This window comes from Camelus dromedarius, chromosome 23 (genome assembly GCF_036321535.1).
Source record: "Camelus dromedarius isolate mCamDro1 chromosome 23, mCamDro1.pat, whole genome shotgun sequence".
Taxonomy (NCBI): domain Eukaryota; kingdom Metazoa; phylum Chordata; class Mammalia; order Artiodactyla; family Camelidae; genus Camelus; species Camelus dromedarius.
The window spans coordinates 8,113,877-8,135,430 of NC_087458.1; the positions used below are offsets into that span (position 1 = coordinate 8,113,877).

The 21,554-nt window shown below is 56.3% G+C and overlaps 2 protein-coding genes across 10 annotated transcripts in view; one reads left to right on the forward strand and one right to left on the reverse strand.

Annotated features, from left to right (window-relative positions):
• The first annotated feature begins 600 nt into the window (after window positions 1–600).
• LRRC71 (leucine rich repeat containing 71) lies at window positions 601–11,946 on the forward strand. Its single transcript, XM_031436051.2, has 15 exons — window positions 601–909; window positions 4,272–4,418; window positions 4,742–4,867; window positions 4,974–5,049; window positions 5,243–5,320; window positions 6,854–6,922; window positions 7,132–7,291; window positions 7,375–7,458; window positions 7,538–7,627; window positions 8,284–8,433; window positions 8,632–8,725; window positions 9,078–9,166; window positions 10,845–10,959; window positions 11,354–11,475; window positions 11,742–11,946. Exons 1-15 carry the CDS (start codon window positions 747–749, stop codon window positions 11,859–11,861), a joined length of 1,683 nt encoding a protein of 560 aa, XP_031291911.2. The 5' UTR covers window positions 601–746; the 3' UTR covers window positions 11,862–11,946.
• A 1,666-nt stretch (window positions 11,947–13,612) lies between these two features.
• Window positions 13,613–21,554, reverse strand: part of ARHGEF11 (Rho guanine nucleotide exchange factor 11) — a 96,682-nt gene continuing 88,740 nt past the window's right edge. For 8 of the 9 annotated variants that reach the window (XM_031436035.2, XM_031436032.2, XM_031436039.2 and 5 more), the window contains 9 exons: window positions 21,422–21,512; window positions 20,555–20,680; window positions 20,041–20,102; window positions 18,847–19,065; window positions 18,150–18,512; window positions 16,994–17,089; window positions 15,799–16,046; window positions 15,371–15,560; window positions 13,613–14,798 (listed from right to left, as the gene is read on the reverse strand). In XM_031436035.2, coding sequence (XP_031291895.1) covers window positions 14,740–14,798; window positions 15,371–15,560; window positions 15,799–16,046; window positions 16,994–17,089; window positions 18,150–18,512; window positions 18,847–19,065; window positions 20,041–20,102; window positions 20,555–20,680; window positions 21,422–21,512 — 1,454 coding nt within the window. In that variant the 3' untranslated portion in view covers window positions 13,613–14,739. The remainder of the gene's footprint in view (window positions 14,799–15,370; window positions 15,561–15,798; window positions 16,047–16,993; window positions 17,090–18,149; window positions 18,513–18,846; window positions 19,066–20,040; window positions 20,103–20,554; window positions 20,681–21,421; window positions 21,513–21,554) is intronic. The other variant, XM_031436036.2, reaches the window with a different exon arrangement.

Below are 21,554 nucleotides of genomic sequence, written 5' to 3' on the forward strand. Positions count from 1 at the left end.
GAGCCAGGTCAAGTCGCCTACTCGGTGGGTCTCTCTGGGTCTTTTCCATCAGGAGCCCTCTTCTCACAGGATTGGAGGGGGACCCCGGAGAGTGGATCTGTCCCCACCAGGACAGCTTTCCTAGATTCTTCGATTGCAGCTATCCCTAATAAGCAGTGTCAGCTGCTGACTTTCCTGGGCTCAGTTTCCCGAATGACTTTGGATGGCGCCTTGCCCGCCCCCTAGCCCCGCCTCTCCGTCCCAGTCTTGCCCTAGCCCCGCCCCTTCCCTCCGATCCAGGCCGCGATCCGCTCTTCTGCCCCCGCCACGGCTCCGCCCAGGTCCTGGGCCGCCTTAGGGCTTTTCCCTTCGCAAAGGGTCCGCAGGGTCCCGCCTTCCAGGGCTCCCCTGCCCCTATGACCCCGGGCCACCCAATCCTGCCCTCTCCACCCCGGACCCGCCTCCCCTGCCCTAGCTCCGCGGCTCCGCCCTCCGGAGTACCGCCCCAATCCCCGCCCCCTGATGACTCTGTGGTGCCCCCTGTCGGCCTCCCGCGCGCTCTGCGGTTGCCTCTTGCCCACGGGCCCGCCCACCTCGCGCGGTTGTCGTGGAGAGGGACGCCGAGGCAACGCCACGACAGCCGGGTCCCGTTAGTGGACGCGGACTAGAGACCCTTGATTCAGCCACCTCCAGGCGAGCCCCACAGAGTCCCATCCTGCCTCTTCGCCCGCGTGAGAGTCCACAGAGTCTCTGCGGAAGCCACCAGCATGTCCGCCGAGGCGAGAGCACCAACCTCAGCCTCACCCAGGACCCCGCGTCCCGGGATCCAGAAGTCGTCTGGTGCAGTGACCAAGAAGGGGGATCGCGGGACCAAGGAGAAGCCGGCGACCGCCCTGCCGCCAGTGTGCGAGGAAGAGCCCAAAAATCCTGGTAGGCTGGTGGCGGGGTTGGGGTTCAGGCCTCTAGGCTTCAGCTCTGCGTGCTCCCACCAGCCACTCTTGGTTAGCCGCGTTGGGCCAGGCACTGGTGGGCGAGACAGATGAGCCAGGGAATAATAATAGAATTTCTGGTGCTAAGGACTGCTATGTGGAAAGGGTGGCACTGGCTGAAGTTCAGTACGTAAATGCAACTAGCTCCTGGCTCATGGTAAGAGTGTTCCAAGTGGTAACCATTATTAGGTGTGCACGTTATATTAGGCACTTCTTTGTAGTAAGGAGTCCTGCCCTGCCGACTGCGGGAAACAATGGAGTTGATGGTGAGAAAGTATTTTATAAACTGCAAATTCACTTATTCACTCAACAAGCAAACATTGTGCACCCACTGTGCGCCAAGTGCCCTGCTCCATTCTGGGATATGAATCACAGTTTTACTCTCAGCACAGTTTCTGAAACAGCTTGGCAGATGTTTCAATTGAACTTGATCTTAAAGAACCCACACTCTGGTTTGGGATGCTGACAGATACAATAAGATGTGGTAATTTGTATGAGAGAAGAAGGTCCAGGAAGTGACGGGAGGACCCAGGGGGCACTACCAGGGGGTGACTCCGATTTGAGTTTATAGGTAGGCATTCATTTATTCAACAATTACTTTTTTGGATGCCTGCTCTGTGGCCAGGTCCAATACAGAGAGAACAAGAAGGTCATAGTCCAGCTGGAATGGAATTTACATTCTCCAGGAAAAGAAAACCATTGGAAGAGTATGAGTGTGGCTCTTATTTTGCAAGTGCTAGAACCCCAACCCAAACTAATCCAAAAAAGGGAATTTATTGGAAGGCTTCTTGATTCAAATCCACCACCCTTGCCATGGAAGAGGGACAGAAACTTGCTGTCTCTGTTCTCATGGAAAAACTACATGAGAAAAGGCTCTGATTGTCAGACCTTGGTCTGGAGCCACCTCCTTGTGACTGCTGGTGGCTGGGGGTGGGAACTAGAGAAACAGCGTTTTCCAGAAGGAAAGACAAGACAGTATAAAATCTCTGATAGATAAGAACCCAGTTACATCACACACACACACACACACACCCCACTCTGGCTGCTGTGTGGAGAAAGGAGTGGCAGGGGGAGAGAATGGAGGCAGAGGGACGAGTCAGGAGGCATTTCAATAGCCCAGGTGAGGGACAGTGATAGTTGGAATAAGATAGTGAGGGAGAAAGGGTTAGGCTCCCTGGAAAAATACTTCAGGTGTAGAAAAAGAATTGGTGAAGTATTGAATGGGGTGGAAAGTGAGGGAGGTAGCAAGAATGTTTCTGTCATGGGCACGGGGTGGATCAGTGTGCTGTCCATGGAGATAGGCAGGCCTGAAGGAAGGTCATGTAAGAGAAGACCCCCCAAGGGGTGATGTTAGCTGGGTAATGGGACACAAGGGTCTGGAGCACCAAAAAGAGGTTAGGACCAGGGATGTGAATTTGAGAGCTGCTGATGTCTGGGTGCGTTTAAGCCCCGGAAATGAGATTCCCCTAGGGAGGGAGGGAGTGTAACCAGAGACCGGAAGGGGCTCAGCCTTAAAGATCTTGGAGGAGGACCTGGCAGGGAAGCCTAATCTGCCCTTGGGCAGTGAGGTCGGAGAGAATGGGAGTGATAGCTGCACAGGGACCCTGGACAGGGCAACACAGAGGCCCCAGCAGCCCCAGCCGGTGCCATTGTGTGCTGCGGCAGGGCTCAAATGGGGCAGAGAGTGATGGCAGATGTAGGAAGATTTATAGATTTGTAGGAAATCCCATCCGGTGGCTTCTATTTCTCAAGAAACTACTAGGCAAGGTCATCAGTGAGCATGAGGAGGGAGCAGAGGGCAGGGGAGGAGAGCAGGAGCAAGGCCCTTTTAGAGCTGTGCCATCTACCAGGTCACTACTAGCTAAAGCCCAGATGTGGACCGTTTCCATCATCCCATCATGTTCTGTCAGCAGTGCTGTTCTAGAGCAGCCGCTCACACCGAGCCCTCCTTAGACCATCTTTGGCATCATCTATGAGCTTGTTAGAATTGCAGATTCATGAACTCCACCCAGCCTGTGGAATCAGAATTTAGGAGGGACAGAGCCCAGGAAACTGTTTTAACTGGCTCTCCACGTGATTCTCACAGACGAATGTTAAATTTTGAGAATCTCTGTTCAGGGGGAAATGGTGTGAGTGAAGGAAGTAAGAAAGGATTAACCAGAGCCCGGGAAGCAGTGTGCAGGAGTCAGCTGTACAAGGGGCTAGCCCTAGCCCTAGCCTCCCCGTGCCTCCTCTCATCTGCCTTGTCCATTCAGCTAATGTCTCCTGGATGTCTGTGTTCCCCCTGATGGCTGGGTGCAGAAGAAACGTGTCTCTCACCCCTTTGCCACCAGAATCCTCAAACCTCTCTGCATCTTGCCCCCACATGTGCTAAGCACAGGTCCTCTCGGTACCCGCCTCCCCCCCACCCCTCCGCCCCGGGCACAGCCTCTGCAGCACCTGTTGCCTGTGGCCTGGGTGATGTTGCCCAGCGCTGGACGAGCAGCCTGGCACCATGAGCAGACTTGCCTCCAGGCTCTCCCCTTTACCAGGGACACCCCTTGGCCTCTCCAGGAACCAGGAGCAGGAGAGAGCAGGGGTGTCTAGGAACTCAGACACCTCAGGATAGGAAGTGGTGGGCATCTGTCGGAATTAATAAAAGTCTTGAATGAGTTAATATTTCCAAAACATTTGGAACAGCGTGGCACAGGGTAAGTGCTATATAAGTGTTTGCTAAAGAAATGAAAGCCTGTCGCTCTGTTGGGCCTCCGTGTATGGGGGTGGGGTTGGGGTTGGGATATGGGGGGAGACGTCCTCCTGGGTTCCTTCCTTTGCTTGTACCAGGCCTGGGATTTCTTTCTTCGTGTGACCCTGCACAGTCCCAGCAAGGAAGGAACAGGAGAGGAGGCGGGGCTGGGGACACCCTATGGAGGCGGAGGCCCCCCAAGGGAGCGGAGAGCGAGAGTGGAAGCGGCACATAGAAGAGGCGCCCTCACGGTCTACATTCTATGCCCTTTAGTCCCCTTTCTCTCAGGTCTTGGTTTCCCACTGTTTCCTTTCAAGTATTTTCAGTATAGGTCTCTACAACGCATCTTACACGTTAAAAATGTCTGTAAGGATGCCTGCCTCGGAGGCGGAGCCCTTGCCTGCCTTGAGGCCCGAAGCCCGGGGTCCGGCCGCGGGTCGCGGATTCCATGGTGGGCGGGGCGCCGGGCCCGTTGGGGCGCCCTGTGGTCTCTGCTGCCCTCTGGTGGCGGCCTTCGGCTACAGCCCGCGGCCTCTGCGCGGCGCTTCTCGCGCTCGCTCTCCTCTCCGCCCCCGCAGAGGAGTACCAGTGCACCGGCGTCCTGGAGACAGACTTCACCGAACTCTGCACGCGGTCGGGCTACACGAAGTTCCCCAAAGTGGTCATCCGGCCCTACCCGCACTCGCCCTCCGACTCCTCCTCCGTGTCGTCAAAGACCACCGTAGGTGAGTGACAGTGGAGTCCCCTGGGGACCACTGCTTTCATCCTCAGCCTCCCACCTCACGGTGGGCTGAATGGCGGGGGAGCAGGGCAGTGTGTGTGTGAGTGCGGAGGTGGATTCAAGGGGGCGGGTGGGGAAATGGAGGAGTCTCCCGTCTCCCTTTCCAAATCCTCGCAGACGCGGGACTGGCAGAGCCCTCCCATCCTGTCACTCCGTGGGAGCCATCCCGGCCTCTTGGGCACCCGTGGGCCGGCCGGGCGTGGGACCTGGGGCGGTGGCCCTGCCCCCTCCTTTCTTATCCCGTCTCCTCGCACTCCTGCCTTCTAGAGGATCAGCTGCTGTCGAGATCCTGCAGCCTCAACAGCTTAGAGAGCAAATATGTGTTCTTCCGGCCCACCATCCAGGTGGAGCTGGATCACGAAGACAACTCCTTGACAGAAATCTACATCCGCGGTGAGGCACCCCCGCCCCGACTGTTCCTCTCATCTGCAGTCCCTTACCCCACCCCACCCCACCCCTCTCCTTGGCCTGAGGCGTCTTCCCCCTTTTCCCCCAACAGGCTGGAAGCTTGAGGAGCAGATCCTGGGTATCTTCTCTAAGTGTCTGCCCTCTCTCAGCCAGCTGCAGGCCATTAAGTGAGGGGGCTTGGCGGTGGGGGAAGGGCTCTTGGTGACCTGGGAGAAAGAACTCAAGGGGTGTGGAAGAGCCTGGGGATTGGGGAGGCAGGGATGAGGAAGGGTGGGGCCGGGGTGTGAGAGCAGCTGGAGAGGACTACGTGGAAAGGAGGTGATGCTCCAGCTGCACTTCTGTGCTTCTCACCAACTCCAGCCTGTGGAAGGTGGGGCTGACTGATAAGACCCTGACCATGTTCATCGCCCTCCTGCCTCTCTGCTCATCCACGCTCAGGTCAGTGGAGGGGAACAGGCAAGGGTGGAGGCCACCTGGGTGGCCTGGCTGGCTGGGTGGTCAGAGGGGAGCACTCTGGGGAGGCAGTAGGATGTGGTGGCCTGGGTGGGCATCTCTGTAGGGAGAAGGTGCTGCTATGCTAGTGTCTGTTGAGTTTTGAAGCTCCCATCTGACAAGCAGTGGGTTCCCCTTTCCTGCCTATACAGGTGCCTAAAGAGCCCACCTTTGGGGCCTTATCCCCTCTCCTCTTCATCAGTCCCACAGACACCCACTCTCTCCCTGGAGATTCCTCACTGCCTGGGGCCTGACGGTGTACTAGGGACTGGTTCTTATCCTATAGGACTGGCAGTCCAGTGAGGGAGGGAGGATTTAGGAATAAAGTCAGGGCAGTGTGGGGACTGCTGTGGCCCTTGCTGAGGTTCCCCCAGCACCCTTGCCCTCTCCTGCTTCACAGAACGCACCCTCACTGGCCTGCAGTCTTCGACCTGTGGATGCTTCTTGAGGGACTTTGCCTTCTTCAGCTGGAGGTCCTTGGTGCTCTTCGTATAGAACACCATGAAACACATATTTTATTCCATCACAGGAAATGAAAACAATTTAGCCAGCAGAAAAGAACTACAGAATCCATCTTAATATGTAAAAATAGGTCAGATCAACATAATGAAAACAATTTAAAATGAATGCAATCAAGTTTAGATGCAAGATGAGCCAGCCTGAAAGGTTGGGCAAATACAATAAATCATGGGAGAAATTTTTTAAATAGAGAAATTCTAGCTATTCAGTTTTTGTTGTGACTTGGAAAAAGACCTCCATTTGCTCAGTAGTGTTGGAAAAGCCACTGCCTTGTGGAAGAGCCATGTATTAGGTACTTACTGCTGTGTAACAAATTACATCAAAATATAGTGGCTAAGACAACAAACATTATCTCACAGTTACTGTGAGATAAATCCGGGTCTAGGTTAGGGGAGCACCTCTGGCTGGGGGCAGGTGAGGTTGCAGTAAGGCTGTTGGCTGGGGCTGCCATCATTTTGACTGGGGCTGGAGCATCTGCTTCCAAGCTCACTTATGTAACTGTTGATTGGCTGCACTATCTCCACTCGAGAGCCTCTCCATAGGCAGCTGGTGCCAGAGAGCACCCAAGTGGGAAGCCACAGCCTTTTCATAACCTGAACTTGGAAGTGACTTCCCATCATTTTTGTCGGATGCCATTCACTAGAAGTGAGCCGCTAGCCCAGCCACACTCAAGGAGAGAGGATTACACAGGGCCGTGGATACCAGGAAGTAGGGATCACGAGGGTCATCTTAGAGGCCTGCTTACCACAGGTCACTAATTCTGGGGAGTGGCCCCTTCACATGGCACACTTCCGGATTTGTAGCCTGGAGAACTTTTACATGTAATTTCCTAAATGGGAGAGGAGTATCCTTTGCTTCTCTTTCCAAGCTGCTCCCCAGAGCCCCACCCTTCATCTTTGTCCCCTTCCCTCATCTGACCTCAGGGGTGCCTCCTGGGTCTCAGACCTCCTCCACCCCTAGGAACGTGTCTCTGGAGGCGAACCCGTTGCCGGAGCAGTCCTATCACAAGCTTATGGCAGTGGACAGCACGTGAGACTCTCCCTCACACCCTTTCTGTGGGACTGTCCTTAGTTCCCACCCTTCTTTGCCCCTCTAGCACCTCCCCAAGGACCCTCAATTCCTGCCTCTTCACCCTCAGACCGAGTGGCCCTCCCCCTGCCCCCAAGTTTTCCGATGTTCCGGCGAACGCCCAGGTCCCCGTGTTTCCAGCGGCCCGCGCTCTCCCTCCTGCTGCCCAGGATCGCGCACCTGTCTCTGCGGAACAACAACATCGACGACTACGGGGCGCAGCTCCTGGGCCAGGCTCTGGCCACGCTGCATAGCTGCAACCGCACCCTGATGTCGCTCAACCTGGCCTTCAACCACATCGGGGACGAGGGCGCGGGCTACATCGCCGACGTGCGTGCGCGGCGGGTAGGGACCCAGGCCAGCAGCGGCGGCCCCGGTCCAGCCGGCTCACGAGCCCCTCCCCGCCTCCGCAGGGCCTCCGGCTGAACCGCTCCCTGTGCTGGCTGTCCCTGGCCCACAACCGCATCCAGGACAAGGGCGCCCGGAAGCTGGCCGAGGTGGGCGTGCCGCCTGGGCGGGTCCCGGGAGCGACCCGGTTCCCGGGGCGTCTGATCACAAGGTGTCGCCTGGCCCCAGGTCCTGCGCCCCTTCGAGCTGACGCACGCCGAGGTGGTGCAGCGCCGGCGCCTCCTGCTGGAGAAAGGGTCGCAGGAGCGATCGCGATCGGTGAGGAGCGCCCGGAGCATCCCGCACCACTTCCCAGGCCGGCTGCTTTTCAGGAAGCTGGCCGTGTCCTCATCCGTCCTCTCTCCCTCTGCCTTGGCTGTTTTTCTCTCTGACCTCTACACAAATCTAACGTTTGGGCTCTAACTGCAGAACCGCTCCACGGACGGTGGAGGGTATTGGCTGGGGAAAAGGACCAGATTTAGACTGCAGGGACTGGAAACCCGGCTCTTCTACAAAACAACTTGGAACCTTGGGCATGTGACTTAACCTCTGGGGCCTCAGTTTCCTGATTTGTAAATTGGGGATAACTGTACCTATCTCACCGGATTGTTGAGAGGATTAAATGAATTAATTCATCTAATGCATGAGGAACAGTGCTTGACACTTAGTTAAAAAATGTTAGCTGCTCTTTTCTCCCTCAATGTAAGAGTCTGAATGCCACACCCCCACCCCTACCCCCAGGTCCCTCTGCCATTTCTTTCCAACAGCACCTGCCCTAGAGGTGTCCCAAACAAATTACGTCAGCATTGAGGGAGGGAGATGGGAGTGGGAGTGCTGCCAGTATGACTGCCGCCCAGATGTGGGGCTTCCCCTCAACCCTCACTGAGGAAGGGGTGCTGGCTTCGTCCTCCATCCCCTCCCATTTGTGAATGCAGCCCTCCAGCTCTCGACATGGGGACTCCAAAACAGAACGTGAGAAGAATCAGCTGATGGGGGTCAGCAGTTTTGCACTGATGGACAAGACAGACAAGACACAGACAACGAAGACCCCCAGGGGCCTGGGCAAGAAAAAGGAGAAGTCGGGGGTAGGTGTGCTGTGGGCAACAACAGAACCCCGGGCACAGGAGGAACAGGGGAGGAAGCTTCCCATGCACAGGTGGGATGGCGGATGAAGGCCTTCGAAGGTCCATCTCCGGCCCAGGGTCCTGATGCTGACCCCTTCCTATACCTGCTCCCCATCCTCCAGGGAGGTAGGACTCTCATCTCTCTTATATCCTCCACAGGAAGTGGTGAAGAAAGAGGAGAAGACAGGGTCTGGGCAGTCCCCCATACAAGGAACCCCGAAGAAAGAAGACTCCACAAAGGCAGGCAAGGGGAGTAAGTGCTAGCACCCCTCTGCGGCACCCGCTCAGTGCGGAGGAGGAGGAAGGAGCCCCAGGCAGGATGCAGGAGGCCTGCCGTGAGCAAGTCTGATGATGAAGTGCTGCGGGAAGCCCCAGCCGGCTCCACATCCCGACCCGCCACATTCCACACCTTGTTTCCCTCGGCTGGACCCCTGTGGCCCTGCCCTCAAGGCCTACCTAGCTAGGGACCCCCTCCAGCTCTGTTTCTGTTGCACCCAAACCCAAAGTTTGAGGAATCCCCTTCCTCGCTCCAGCCCGTTCCCTCTAGGGAAACTGGGTGGTGCCGAGCTCTGCACTGTGTATTCTGGCTCCTCTTCCTACTCCAGAGGTAACCATCCCTGAACAGAAAGTAAGCAAGGGAAAAGGACCCAAGACTGGGAGCAAAGAGAAGCGCAGCATCCTCCAGGAATCAGAGGTAGGCTGCAGGACAAGTGGGGTGGGGAGCACGTCCCTGGGGTCCAGGCAGCCCTGTACTGTGGCAGCAGCCACTTCAACTCGCACGTGTCCTCACTTCTGCCCCCTCCCCATCCCAACCTGGGCTTGCTGGGGGTAACAGAGCTCAGTGCCCTCTCCCCTACTACTTCTCCTTGCATATTAGGAGCCCACACTTTCGATCCTCTGCCACAACTGAGTCTGCTCCCCAAAAGGCCATTGGTTCATCACCACTGCATCCACACTTGCTTGTACAGTTGCTCAGGGAATAAAGCACATTCTCCTGTCTCTTCTGACAGCTCCCCAGGAAGGTGGGGCGTTTTCACAGTCATGGTACTGCCCCCACCCTGGGAGCCCGCAACTTGAGACTCTGTCCTTTGCCCTCTTTCAACTTGGACCAACTTGTTCCTTGCTTTGGAAACCTTCCTGGACTTCCGACTCCATAGCCCCCGGCTTCCCAGCCCTCCAGCTGCTGGTGGAGTCGGCTGCCCGAGGGTCTGTCTCTGTATATAGGCAGACTTTGTTGTATTGCACTTCTTGGATATTGCGTTTTTCACAAATTGAAGGTTTATGGGAACCTTGCATCAAGCAAGTCTCTCCGTGCCCTTTTTTTCCTTCAGCATTTGCTCACTTCATGTCTCTGGGTCACATTTTGATCATGCTCTCAATATTTTAAAGGTTTTCATTATTATTGTTTGTTACGGTGATCTGTGATCAGTGATCTTTGATGTTACTGCTGCGATTCCCTGAAGGCTCAGACGGTGGTTAGCTTTTCTTTCTTTCTTTTTTTTTTGCAATGTTTTAAAATCAAGGTATATACATTGCTCTTTTTAGACATAATGCTTTTGCACACTTAATAGGCTGCGGTATAGTGTAAACATAACTTTTATATGCACCTGGAAACAAAAAAACTCATGTGATCAGCTTTATTGTGGCAGTCTGGAACCAAACCTGCGATATCTCCGAGTATGCCTGCATTCTGTCAGCAGGACTCCCCCACCCTAGGACCGCGCCCCCCCCCCGCCCCCCCTTTAGGAGTCTTCTCTGGTACCCAAGACAAGATCTTACAAAAGAGAAAAGTCAGGTGGAGAAAGCGGGTGGGGATGGCCACTCAGGGCCAGTTTTCTCTGTCCCTGCCCTGGGCTTGAGCCAGGCTGCTGCTTCTCACCAGCATTGTTCCACTTTCTTCCCATCCTGCCTTTAGCATCATCCCCTCCAGTCCACTGCCCTCCTTGCTCTCACTGTTTAGGAAATAGCAAACTGGAATGCTGACACACTATTTCAAGCCTTTGCACCGCTGACACCTTTCCCCACATCTTCGTCTGATAACAGCCACCCACCTACTATTCAGACTTCAGCTTATAGGCCACCTCCTCCAGGAGGCTGCTCCTGGCTCCCGAGACTGGCTAGCTGTCCGTCCCCCGCACTCCCCAGTACCGAGCATCCCTCTGCCAGCTCTGACCCCGTGCCACATTACCACCTTGCTCTCTGGCTACACCCCCCCCCCCCCACAGCTGCACCTTGAGGGCATGGGCTTATTTACCTTTGTATCCCCAGCACCTGGGACAAAGCCTGGACTGTAGCCGGCCCTCAAAACATGTATGTTGAATAAATGAATGACTGGCTTGTTGACCAGCTCCCCTCTCCTCTGCTGCAATTAGTATTCTGCCTTAGAAGCTACTGAGATGGTCAACCCTCTCCTGGAACCCGTGGAGCACCGAGATGGGAAAGTTTTCATGCCTGGAAACAAGGTCCTTTCCCACCTCAACCTTCTCAGTACGTCTGCCAACCCCCCCCCCACCCCCGCCCTCCGAGGCCAGCCAGGCCCCACGTGGTCACGCGGGTGTCCCTGCCCGGGATCCACGGAGCAGAACCTGGCTCTCCCATGTCTGGGCACCATGATGTCAAATGGGGCTTTGGGGTGCGGGGCAGCTGGGCTCTGGGTCAGGCATCTGGAGAGTAATGAGGGGAATGAGATGATCAAAAGGCTGAGGGAAGTCAGACGAAGGAGGCATCAGAGAAATAGAGGAGAGCTGGGGTGAAGGGCCAGATCAGGGCAAGTGAGCTGGGGGGCCAGTGCGGAGTGAGGGGGTTGCAGAGGTGCCCCGTGAGGGTGGGAGCGAGGAGGAGGTGGGTGGTGTTAAGAGGCCACCTCATCTGCCTCCACAAGGAAACCGCATCACGGAGGTGGGGCTGGAGGCCTTCCTCGCCACGGTGCAGTATCAGGCACAGTTCTTCAAGTCCAAGACAGCATCCAAGGGCCCTGTGGGACCGCTGTGGCTGTGCCTGGAGGTGAGTCCCCAGCACCCTCGCCTGCTGCAGCTGCTGCAGGGGCTTCTGTGTCCCCATTGCCAAGACAGAGGACAGTAGTTTCCCTTATTCTTTTCATCACAACATAACCTCCGCCCCTCTTGCTGTAAGATTGGAAGTCACACTCCTTTTGCCTTTTCTCCATGTGCTTCAGCACTAACCTGCCCTGTCCCAGGACGTTTTTTTCTCCCCAGACAATTAATCTTTATCACTTTTGTTAGCTGTCAGCCTTCCTTTTCCTCCTTCAGAAAAACTGCTTCTCCCCACAATGTCCTGCGTACCTCATGATCCAGAAGCTGACGCTGACCAGCGACCCCAACAGTAAGGCCAAGCACAGGGAGGAGGCAGCCACCACTGCCTCCACCTAGCCCCAGGCCCCCACCTTCTTCCTGGAGATTCTGGGCCATGGAAGCATCTCCTTTCCACGTGTGGACTGGACCTCCATGGGGAGATCTCGGATCATTAATAAACTCTATTGATGTACTTTTTCCCTGAGGTTGTCTGAAAACTTTGTCCCAGAACTACTACGAACATCTGGACTTTGAGCCTGTTCATGATACATGGCCAGAAATGGTCAAATTGCTTTACGGTTCTGCAGCGGGTGACCTTAGCCTCTGGCAGCAGCCAGTCAGGGGGGTTGCTCTCCTGCCTCCTCAGGGCAGAGTTCTTGCCAGCCCAGGCAGGAGTCACCCGCCCCCTGTGCTCCTTAGAGGACATGTGATACGCCAGGGTTTGCACTGTCTGGTCTCAGAGGCAGAAGGGAAAGACTTGGGACAGTAACGGACAGGCAAAAGAGGAGTGGAAGAGCGGGTGGGGCAGAGGGATGGGCTCCATCATTCCAACCTCCCGGGCCCCTCCCACTTCTGCTGCTCTGTCTGGCCCAGGTGTCTGGCCTGGTTTGGAGGAGAGGCAAGGGCTCAGCTTATGAAAATGTACAGAGCTAGCGGGCTGCTGTGGAAAGGGTGCCAAGTCTCTCAACATCTATGCAGCAAAGGCCAAACACTAAACATGAACCCTAATAATACTGTCTGCTGCTGTCAGCGACCTGAAACCAGGACCACCCAGATGGTGTAGGGGCCAGAGGAGTTAGGAGAGCTGGGAACCCTGACTCTTCATCCTTCAGCACTGCCTCCACTGAGATACTGAGGTGACCTGACTGCACAGACAGCACAGCGCTGGATTCTGGGGAGCTGATGTCCACTCCACAGGGAGCTTCCCAAAAAGCACCCCAATTCACTTGGTCACTTGCTCTCCCTGCCCAGAACTCCCCCTCCGCAAGTCTCCGTGGCTCTCACGGTCCTCTCTCTGCCTCTGACCGCCTGGGCTGCTCAGCCTCTCGGCGGCCGGCTGTTGAGCTTCTGCAGGGAAGACAGATCAGCTGCCTTCCCAGCACTGAGCACGTGCAGGGGCTCGGTGATGATCAGTCACCCCAGCCTCTCCAGTTATCCCTGCCTGAGTCCTTCTAAAGCTTCTGCGAATCCTCACCGTCCTTGTCCTCATCCCTACACTTATCAGGTAAGAACGACGTCTATTAATTCTGAGGCTCAACTAGACTGTAGGCTCCTGAGGTCGGCATTATGCTGCGTTTAGGAGGGATAATGTCAGACAGTTGGGGGAAAAGAGAATTTTTCCCTTAGTCCAACCACGACAGCAAAGAGACAGAGGAGGTTTAGATGGTTACAGTCCTGGAGATCTGGCCATGTCTGCCGGGCACTTCCAGGGGTCGTCAGAGCCTGCGGGAGGACACAGAGGGCCAACGACAGAGAGCAACTGGCCAGGCCTCTGAGATGACCCTCCCCTGCCTGCTGCCTTTAGTCCTGAAGCTCACTGAGGGCAGCTCGGGAGGCCTGTTGACCCTGCTGCTACTGCCCCTTTGTGTGTGTATTTACACTAAGTGAGCTCAGTGACTTTTCGTGTTTTGGTCACGGGGGCTGTGTCAGTTTGCCCAGCTACAGTCCAGTAAGCAAAGCACATCTGGAGTTTTGGGAGCGAATCTGGCAAGGCCTGGGTCTGGGGGCTGCCTTCTGTTCCCTCTGTCCAATTCTCACCAGCCTCAGAGGGAACAACCACGGTATCTTTGATCACAGCGGTTCCAAGAATCACACACACACCACCACAGTTGAAGAATATTTAACTTTTCTTAAAAAAAAATCTTAACCATGAAAGGAAGAAAATAAAAGAGTATACATTATTTTAACAGCAAAAGTCATTTCCATATCTATATTTTATATATTATATATATATTTATATATATATATGTATATATACACCTAGCACAGTGTGTATATTCTATTAGTCAGTGGGGAGTGGAGTGGACGTGGTAAGAAGGGCCAATGCTGCAGTGGCCCCTGGGGATGGTCCTAGGTTAGTTTAGGGGCTCCAGCATTCAAACCCCCTACCCCCACCTCCTGGGGCCCAGTTTTCAGCTCCGTACCTGATACACTGGTTTTCTACAAGGAGAGGGTGGGGAAGGGGGGACACAGGTGAGGCAAGAAGTTCCCCTGAAGATGAGAAGCCCTCGGAGGGAGGGAGTGGCTCAGCACCGAGCAGCAGAGGCTGGGCTCCGGGGCCAGATGGGCCACAGCCTGGAGGCCGCCTCGCCCACAGGGGACTGGGGTGCTCAGGGCTGGCTCCACTTTGGGCCCTGATCCTCGAGCTGGGCTGCTAACAAGGAGATACAGACGAATCTCCTCTCCCCTTAGCAGTCCCTCTGTAACTGCCTCCAGCACACCAGGATCAGAAACAAAAATGGTCAAAGTTATTTACAATAGCAAAGATGCACATACAATACATACATATTTATAGGAAACCAAAGTGACAAAGAGAGAGGTGGAGGCACCCACCTCAGCCTTGGGGTCCTGTGGAGAAAGGGGTGGAGGAAGAAAGTGCATTTACACTGGAGCCACCTCCCTGCCCTCGTGCACGGAGGGCACCCTCGCAGACAGGCACGGGCATGTTCTTGGGACCAGGGGGGCCTTTCAGATGCAGTCAGCATGCTTAGGAGACAGGCCTTGAAGGGTTAGGCTGAAGGGCGGGGAAAAGACACTGAAACTTGACTCCAATCTGAACAGACCAGGCAACATGCGGATCTCCCCAACCTCGGGTCTTGGCTGGGGGGCTGGAGCCGTCTCCTCAACCCCGCCTCTACTACGGGGAGGAGGTTTGGGGTCTCCTCACCCCATGCCCTGCCTCAGGCCAGTCCCTAGAGGAGGAGTGGGGACACAGAGGATTCGGTGGTTCGGACAGCTATGGTCCTGGGGACGTGGCTGCGTCTGCCGCGCCGTCTTCCAGTGGGGTGTTGGGGCCTGCGGAGGACGCAGGGATGGCAGTGAGGAGCGGCTTCTGAGAGGACCCTGCTCCGGGTTTCACCGAGAAAGTCCTCGAGCTCCTGAGAGCAGCTCTTAAGCCCCATCCCTCTGTGACAAGGCATTTTCCTCCTCCAGAAACCCTAGAGTTCCTTGTGGGACCTGGAAAGGGCTGCCCACTGAACCCCACTTCTGTTTCGCCAGCCCCCAAAGCCCACAGGGAGGTATGGGACTGTCTTCCTGAACTAGAACACAGCCATGGCCCTGGCCCACTCTGCCTGCTTCTGGACCACTTATTAAGAACAGGTTTCAGACCCGAGACTAGGCTTCCCCTGGTCTGCTATCTCCGTAACTTGAGGAAAAAGAGGGTTCAGTTCTGAGGGGAATTTTCAGGGGAGCTTCTGTGGGGCTTCCCTAAAATGACCTCTTTCTGAAGCTGAGGGATTATACTCAGGGAGGAAATGAGACTCCCTCCAGAACTCGCTTCTCTCTCCTCACACCGTGTGACATTCCCTCACAAGCTGCAGGCCTTCTCCCTGCACCCCACACCAAGCCCGTGGGGCTTCACTCACCATTCTCAGGGCAGGGCCGCAGTTCGTTGCTGTCCCGGGATTCAGAGGCTGGGGACTCCTTGGCTGGAGGGGACAGGGAGCTGTCTATCCCTCTAGCCGCCTCTGTGTGGAAACTACCCACAGGTGTGGTGCCACCAGACGACTCTCCCCCGAGGGACCTGAGCAGCTCTCTGTGGGCCAGCTCCATGTCCTGGAAGAGTTGCAGGGGGACATCTGTTCGTGAGGCCCCTGGGGAAGGGGCACACCTTCTTATCTCCCAAGCCTGGAGGGATGGGCCTGTGCTTGAGGATGGCTGGGTGGGCTGAGCGTAGGGCCCCAGGCCAGGATCTAGGGCTCCCGCAGAGACACACTGTGCAGCTCCCTCGTGGGGGTGATGGGTCTCGGGGCGATGGAAGGCCTCCAGGGACCCAAAGCCTCATCTCCCTCACCTTGAGCCTGTTGAGCTTGAGGGTGAGTTGCTCGATGGTGCGGAAGATCGTGCCCACGTCCCTGAGGGCCAGGCTGGGGGGAGAGCGGCCGGGACATCTGTGACCTCCACTGCCTCCCTGTAGCAGGGGCCGAGGCTCCGTGTGCCAGGCAGGGAGGCCGTCAGGCTGGGATGGGCTGGTGTGTGCCCCTGAGGGGTCGGTGCTTGAGTCTGGGGGTCCTGCTGGCATGCTGACGTAAAAGCAGTTCCCTGTTCCCAGCAAGACAAAGAGATTAGGAGGCCAACACAGGAGGAGTCTAAGCCATCTCCGCTCCCCCAGTGTTCCCCATGCCGCCTGACAGGGCCAGGGACGCTGTCCTGCAGACGAGCTCAGAACAGGCTGGCCTCACGCTGCCCATCAGCCTCCTAAAAGCCTTTCCCCTCCAGAGAGCCTTCTAGGCAGCAACTCTGCCCAGCCTGGCCCACACCAGGGGAAGATGCTCAGTGGTGGAAGTTAAGAGAGAAGGGGCAGGGTGGTTGGGTTTCCTCTGGGAATCAGGGGAGTGGCTCCCATTCCTTGAAGGAAGGGTAAAGGGGGGTGGGCTGGTGTTAGGCCCTTCTGAAGAGGAGTGGGCGGGGCCTCCTTCATTCTGCCTCATCTTAGGCTCTGCTGATGAGATTCAACACAGCCCCTGCCCCACATGCCAACTAGTTCATGATCCAAGAGATGCCTTGACTCATAAGAGTGGAGCCAGGGACAGCTGGAGGAAGGACGTGGAGGATCCCTGACAGGGCACTAAGCACAGCTAAATAGCCAGGAACCTGGGAGGGAGGCCATGTAAGCCCTTTGCCACAGTGACACTGAATGGTGGCTGGTGTGGGGGAAGTGGTGGCTCAGAACGTCGGGCTCAGGATGCTGGGCCCTGAGCACTGGGCCAGGCTTGCCCACTCCCTCTCCTGACCAAGCACAGGCTGCTTAACCCCACTGCTCTGAAGGGGGCTCGTGTGGCTCTCGACAAGGGGCTGGCACAGGGTCTGTGGCCCCGTCTTTAGGCCCACGTCCTACCCCTCACCCATTCCAGGCAGTTGAGGGAGTGTGTACGGGGGTGTGTGTCCAGGAGACCCAGGCAGGGGTCTACCGCCTGAGGCCCGGCTCTGCCCCCATGGGCCCGCATTCCGCCCTGGCCTGTCTCTGGCTCCAAGGAGACGTTCATTACCCGCAGCCTTTGCTCCGCCTTCCACTTCAGGTGGCTCAGGCTCTGACTGGCCACTCTCTGGTAGTGCAGGGACAACTTTGCTGCCTGCCACCTCGGCTGCACCGACACCACCACCAGGGAGAGCAGAGACCGAAAGAGAAGGAAAGGGAAGGGAGAGAGAGTAGGAAGGAGAGAGAGAAGGAAGGTTGGGGGTAGGGGAGTGGGGGTGGAGAAAGAAAAAGGGAAGAACAAAGTGAACACGAGATCACACATGATGACACCCCAGGGAGCTGCAGAGAACCATTCTGCCAATTCACCAATTCACCAGAGGAGACAGAAGGAAGGGCAGGTCCCAGAAACCCAGGAGAGAGCGCAGACCTTGGGCAGTTTGAAAGAAAAATGCTCCTGGAAAAGGAGGCAGAGCTGGGCACTTGGGGAGGAAAGGTGACCCCCTCCCACCCCTGGTAAGCCTTCCATCTTTTGGGCCGCACACCTCAGACAGCCTTCCCCCTCTTCAGCTTATTCTTCCCTCCCTGCCCTGAGCTCTGGCCAGACAAACCTGTCCCCATCCCAGCCAGTCTTGGCTTTTCTTGTCTTAGAGCCGTCCAGCTATTCCACAAGCTGGGGGCACTCCCTACCAGCCTACTCAGCTCTCCACATGTCTTCCCAGCCTTGCTCTGCAGCCCCTCCTCTTGGCTCCGCCTCTAGTCTCATGGCCATCCCATTCTGCACCCTCAAACCTTCATCACTGCTATCTGGGTGACTATTTGCCCTCATCTTTCTGGGAGTGAGGCTCCTAAGAAGAGCCATGTTTTTCCCTTAGTTCTGGAAAAGCAGTGAAGAATGCTAGCAGAAACTTCTGCTGACAGTTAATTTGAGCCAGGCAGTAGGTAATATTCTCATGTTGTAGAATGAAGTCCAGAGATAATTCAGAATTTTGTCTAAGGTCACATGGACATTAAGTGACGGAGCTAGGGCTCTGCACCTCAGCTGTCTTACCCCTGAGCCTTTGCATGATATCAACGTGGACTGTCTGTCCCCCAGGATCCGGTGCGACCCTCTGAACACACGGTATCCAGAATAAAGGTGGGGAAGGAAGTAGCCCTTTGGAAGACTTGCCACTGCCCTAGCAAAACTGGATAATTGTCCCCCCATTGGACACCCCAACTTATTTTACCTTTTCTCACAACTTTGTAACTTCCTGTTGTCTCTGTGCTTGAAGCTTCTTCCTCTGGATTCCTGTCCAGCTCGGGAGACTCCCAGATTCCAGAATTTCTGGTCCTTGGGGGCAGGTGCTCCAGAGAACAGAGAGCCACATCCTCCTGCCCTGGCTGGCCCCGCTCTGGCCCTGAGAGCTGGGTGGAGTCCCCTTCACCTGCAGTCGGTGCTCGCCCTGGGGAGCCTGGGTCCCAGGGGTGAGAAGTGATGCTGACGACAGAAGGTGTAGGTGTCAGGTCGTCCTCGGGCTCCCCAGCGGCCTGCGGGTCGGTGGGCTGACCTGGCAGCAGGCTCCAAACAATCAGGTGCCGCAGGTTCTCCACTGGAGGGAAACAGGGCGATGGCTTCCGCCACACAGGACTGCACACCGTGCCCGGGGTGGGACGGGGCAGGGGTGGTAGAAGTGTCGCTGCTCCTCCCACCCCCCAACCTGGTGAGACTACCTCTTCAGTCACTGAGTGGAGCTGGAGGACTCTGGCCAACCAGCTGGGGATGGGGGTAGGATGGGGGGCAAATGGGACAGGAGTGACGAGTGTCTCTCTGCATCCACCTCTCCCAAGAACAACACGGAGACCTTTGCGCAGGGAGAGGGTGAAGATGTCTGGCCATGCTACTGAGGCACTGGGGGCTGATGGCAGGCTCCACGGGGCACTCACCATCTTCCAGGGCTGCATCCGCAAGTCCTTCCATGAACAGAGGTGCTGGGAGGGGCAGGAGGATGGGGTTCCTTGACCTGCTGCCCCTGTTCTCTCCGTCCAGGGAGGCAGAAGGGTGAGGCAGGGCACCCAGCTCCTCTTCCTCTGTGCTGCCCTCCTGCTCGGGATCCTTTAGTGGGACTGTGTGCTCCCCTTTGACCCTCTGCTGGGGCCCAGTGCCTGTTTTGGATGGAGGCTAGTGTAAGGCAGGGAAAGAGGGAAGGCATGTACAGGCTGATCCCAGGCCCAGCTTTGGGTTCCAGAGGCCGAGAACATTGGCTGATTTATTCCATGATGTTTACTGAGCACCTACCATGGCCAGGCACTGTCCAGGCTCCTGGCGAACATCAGTAAATAACACAAAGATCCCCGCCCTGTGGACCTTAAATTCTAGTGGACCGACACAGAGAAAAATAAAATAAATATGTAAGTTACCTAAATAAATTAGAAGGTGAGAAGTTCTACAGGAAAGAAGAAACTATAGAGCAGGGTATGGGATCAGGACTGCTGGCCTTAAACTGAGTGTCAAAGAAGGCCTGTCAGTGCAAAGCAACATCGGCACAGAGACTTGAAGGGGGTGTGGGAGTTTGGAGGAAGAGCATTCCAAGCAGAAGGAAACAGAAAAGGGACACAGCCAGAGAGCCTCTGCCCTGCCCCTCCGGGGAGATTTCTTTCTAAACCCAAGACCTTATGTGATTTCACATAAAAACTCAATGAGAATTCTGTTTGGGGCCCTCTCGCCCGGGCTGATCCCATCCCAGTGTTGCGTTTTCAGCCCTTGAGTTCCATGCCCCGACCCTGGTGGTGCCTGTGCTCCAGCCTCTCGGTGCAACTTGTTCTCCATAAGGAACCCTCGGCAGGAGGAAGCAGAGGCCCCTGGACTCTACCCGACGGCCCCTCTCTTCCTCCCCTGCTAAATACCCGGGTTGGGATCCCTGTTCAGGTGAGCTGGTCTGCACTCGCTTGAGTCTGTTCCCCTTGTTCTTCCAGGCTCTCTCTTCCTCACCCCGTTTCTTCTGTTCTTATCAAAACTTCACACCTCTGACCCTGATGGCTCTCTCCTAACACCCCTACATGCACACCTGACCACCTCCGTATCTGTGCTACCAAAAATGGCCTGGGTTGGGCTCCCACAAGGACAGTTTGGGGACTCACCTCCAGGCAGCACCTCAGGCTCTGGTCCACTGTGGAACACCTCTGAGTCATCCAGTCCTACCCTGGGGGAAGAAACAGCCAAGGGTGAGAGAGGATCGCCTGCTGGGAGTTAAGGCTCTCTGCCAGCTAGGCGGTGGCCACGTCATGAAATTCCACTCTGGCCTCCTGAGTTAGAAAGGGTCGTGATGGACGAGGGTCCAAGAAGGGAGGGGTTTAGACTTCAGCACCTGCCGTCTGGCTGGCAACCTGGAGAGGAGGCTGGGTGCCGGCCAAGCTTCTCCTGGTCCCAGTTCTATACTCCCCACCCCACTTCAGGCACAGCCTCCATTCCAGCTGGGTGGGGGATGGTGGGGGGCAAGCAGACAGGGACAGGAGGCAGAGGGGTGGGGGTACTTCCTCCAACTGCCTGCTAACATTTGTCAGCTGAGGCGGCCCATCCCCGGGGTGATGGGCTTAGAAGCAGCAAACAAGTGGCTTGGAGTGGGGATGGCGAGGGGGCCTGGAGGGTAAGCACCTGCTGGGTGTGGGGCTCTGGTGGGCTGGCTCCTGGGGGCCCGGGGGCGGAGGGTGGACGGACGTGGGGGCAGCTACAGGGTGCCTGGTGGCATTCCGCACGGCCTCCTCTAGGAGCTCCATCCATCTGTTGCTCAGCAGGAACAGAGGACTGGTGGTGAGAAGAGGACCAAAGCACACAGCATCTCCCCCTGCCAACCCCACTGCTCCAGAGCTGTGAAGCCCCTCTCCACACCCTGCCCTGAAGGCCCTCCGCCCGGCGGAGCCCCACCTCCCCCACAGTCCTGCCTGGCTGCTCCCTCGGGTTATATGACTTGCAGCTCCCGATTACTGACACCAACCCTCTGTTACGCTCTGTGCTAAGCCTTCTATATCTGTTCTCTTGCTCAAAGTAACTCTCAAGTGGTAACAATATCCACATTTTATAGATGAAAACCCCGAGTCTGAGAAACTGTCAGTCTCCTGCCATGACGCCACATCACCTCTGGCTGGCCAATTTCAGGAATGTGGGTGGGTGGATGCCCTGGGTGGGGATGAGGGTCCTGGAGGCAAGCATCTTTGAAGAATGCAGGCATTTAAAACACTTGATGGGAGAAGGGAAGAGGAACCCAAGCGGAAGGGTGTGGGGCCAGATAAGTGGCTGGAAGATGGCTGGGATCCCCTTCTCGCTGTCGAGGCTGGTTTCTGGGGTCGGGGATGGCGACCCTGTAAGCTTCTCTATGCCTATCTTATCTCCTGCTGCCCTGCCAGTGCTCTGTCCCGTGACTGCTCTGGGGCCCCACCCTGGCCTCACTGTCCACGCCCTCATACACACCACCCTGGTCCCAAGGGGACGGCAATTACATAGGACCCCTCAAGCAATTCTCACGTGTTCTTGTCTGATGATGTCAATGCCACCAGCTCATAGATCTGGGGTGGGCCCAGCTCAGAGGTACAGATGATGAAGAAGGCCCGCTTATCTGTGCAAGAGAGAAAGTAGAACAGTCTGTGCTGTGGGTGGT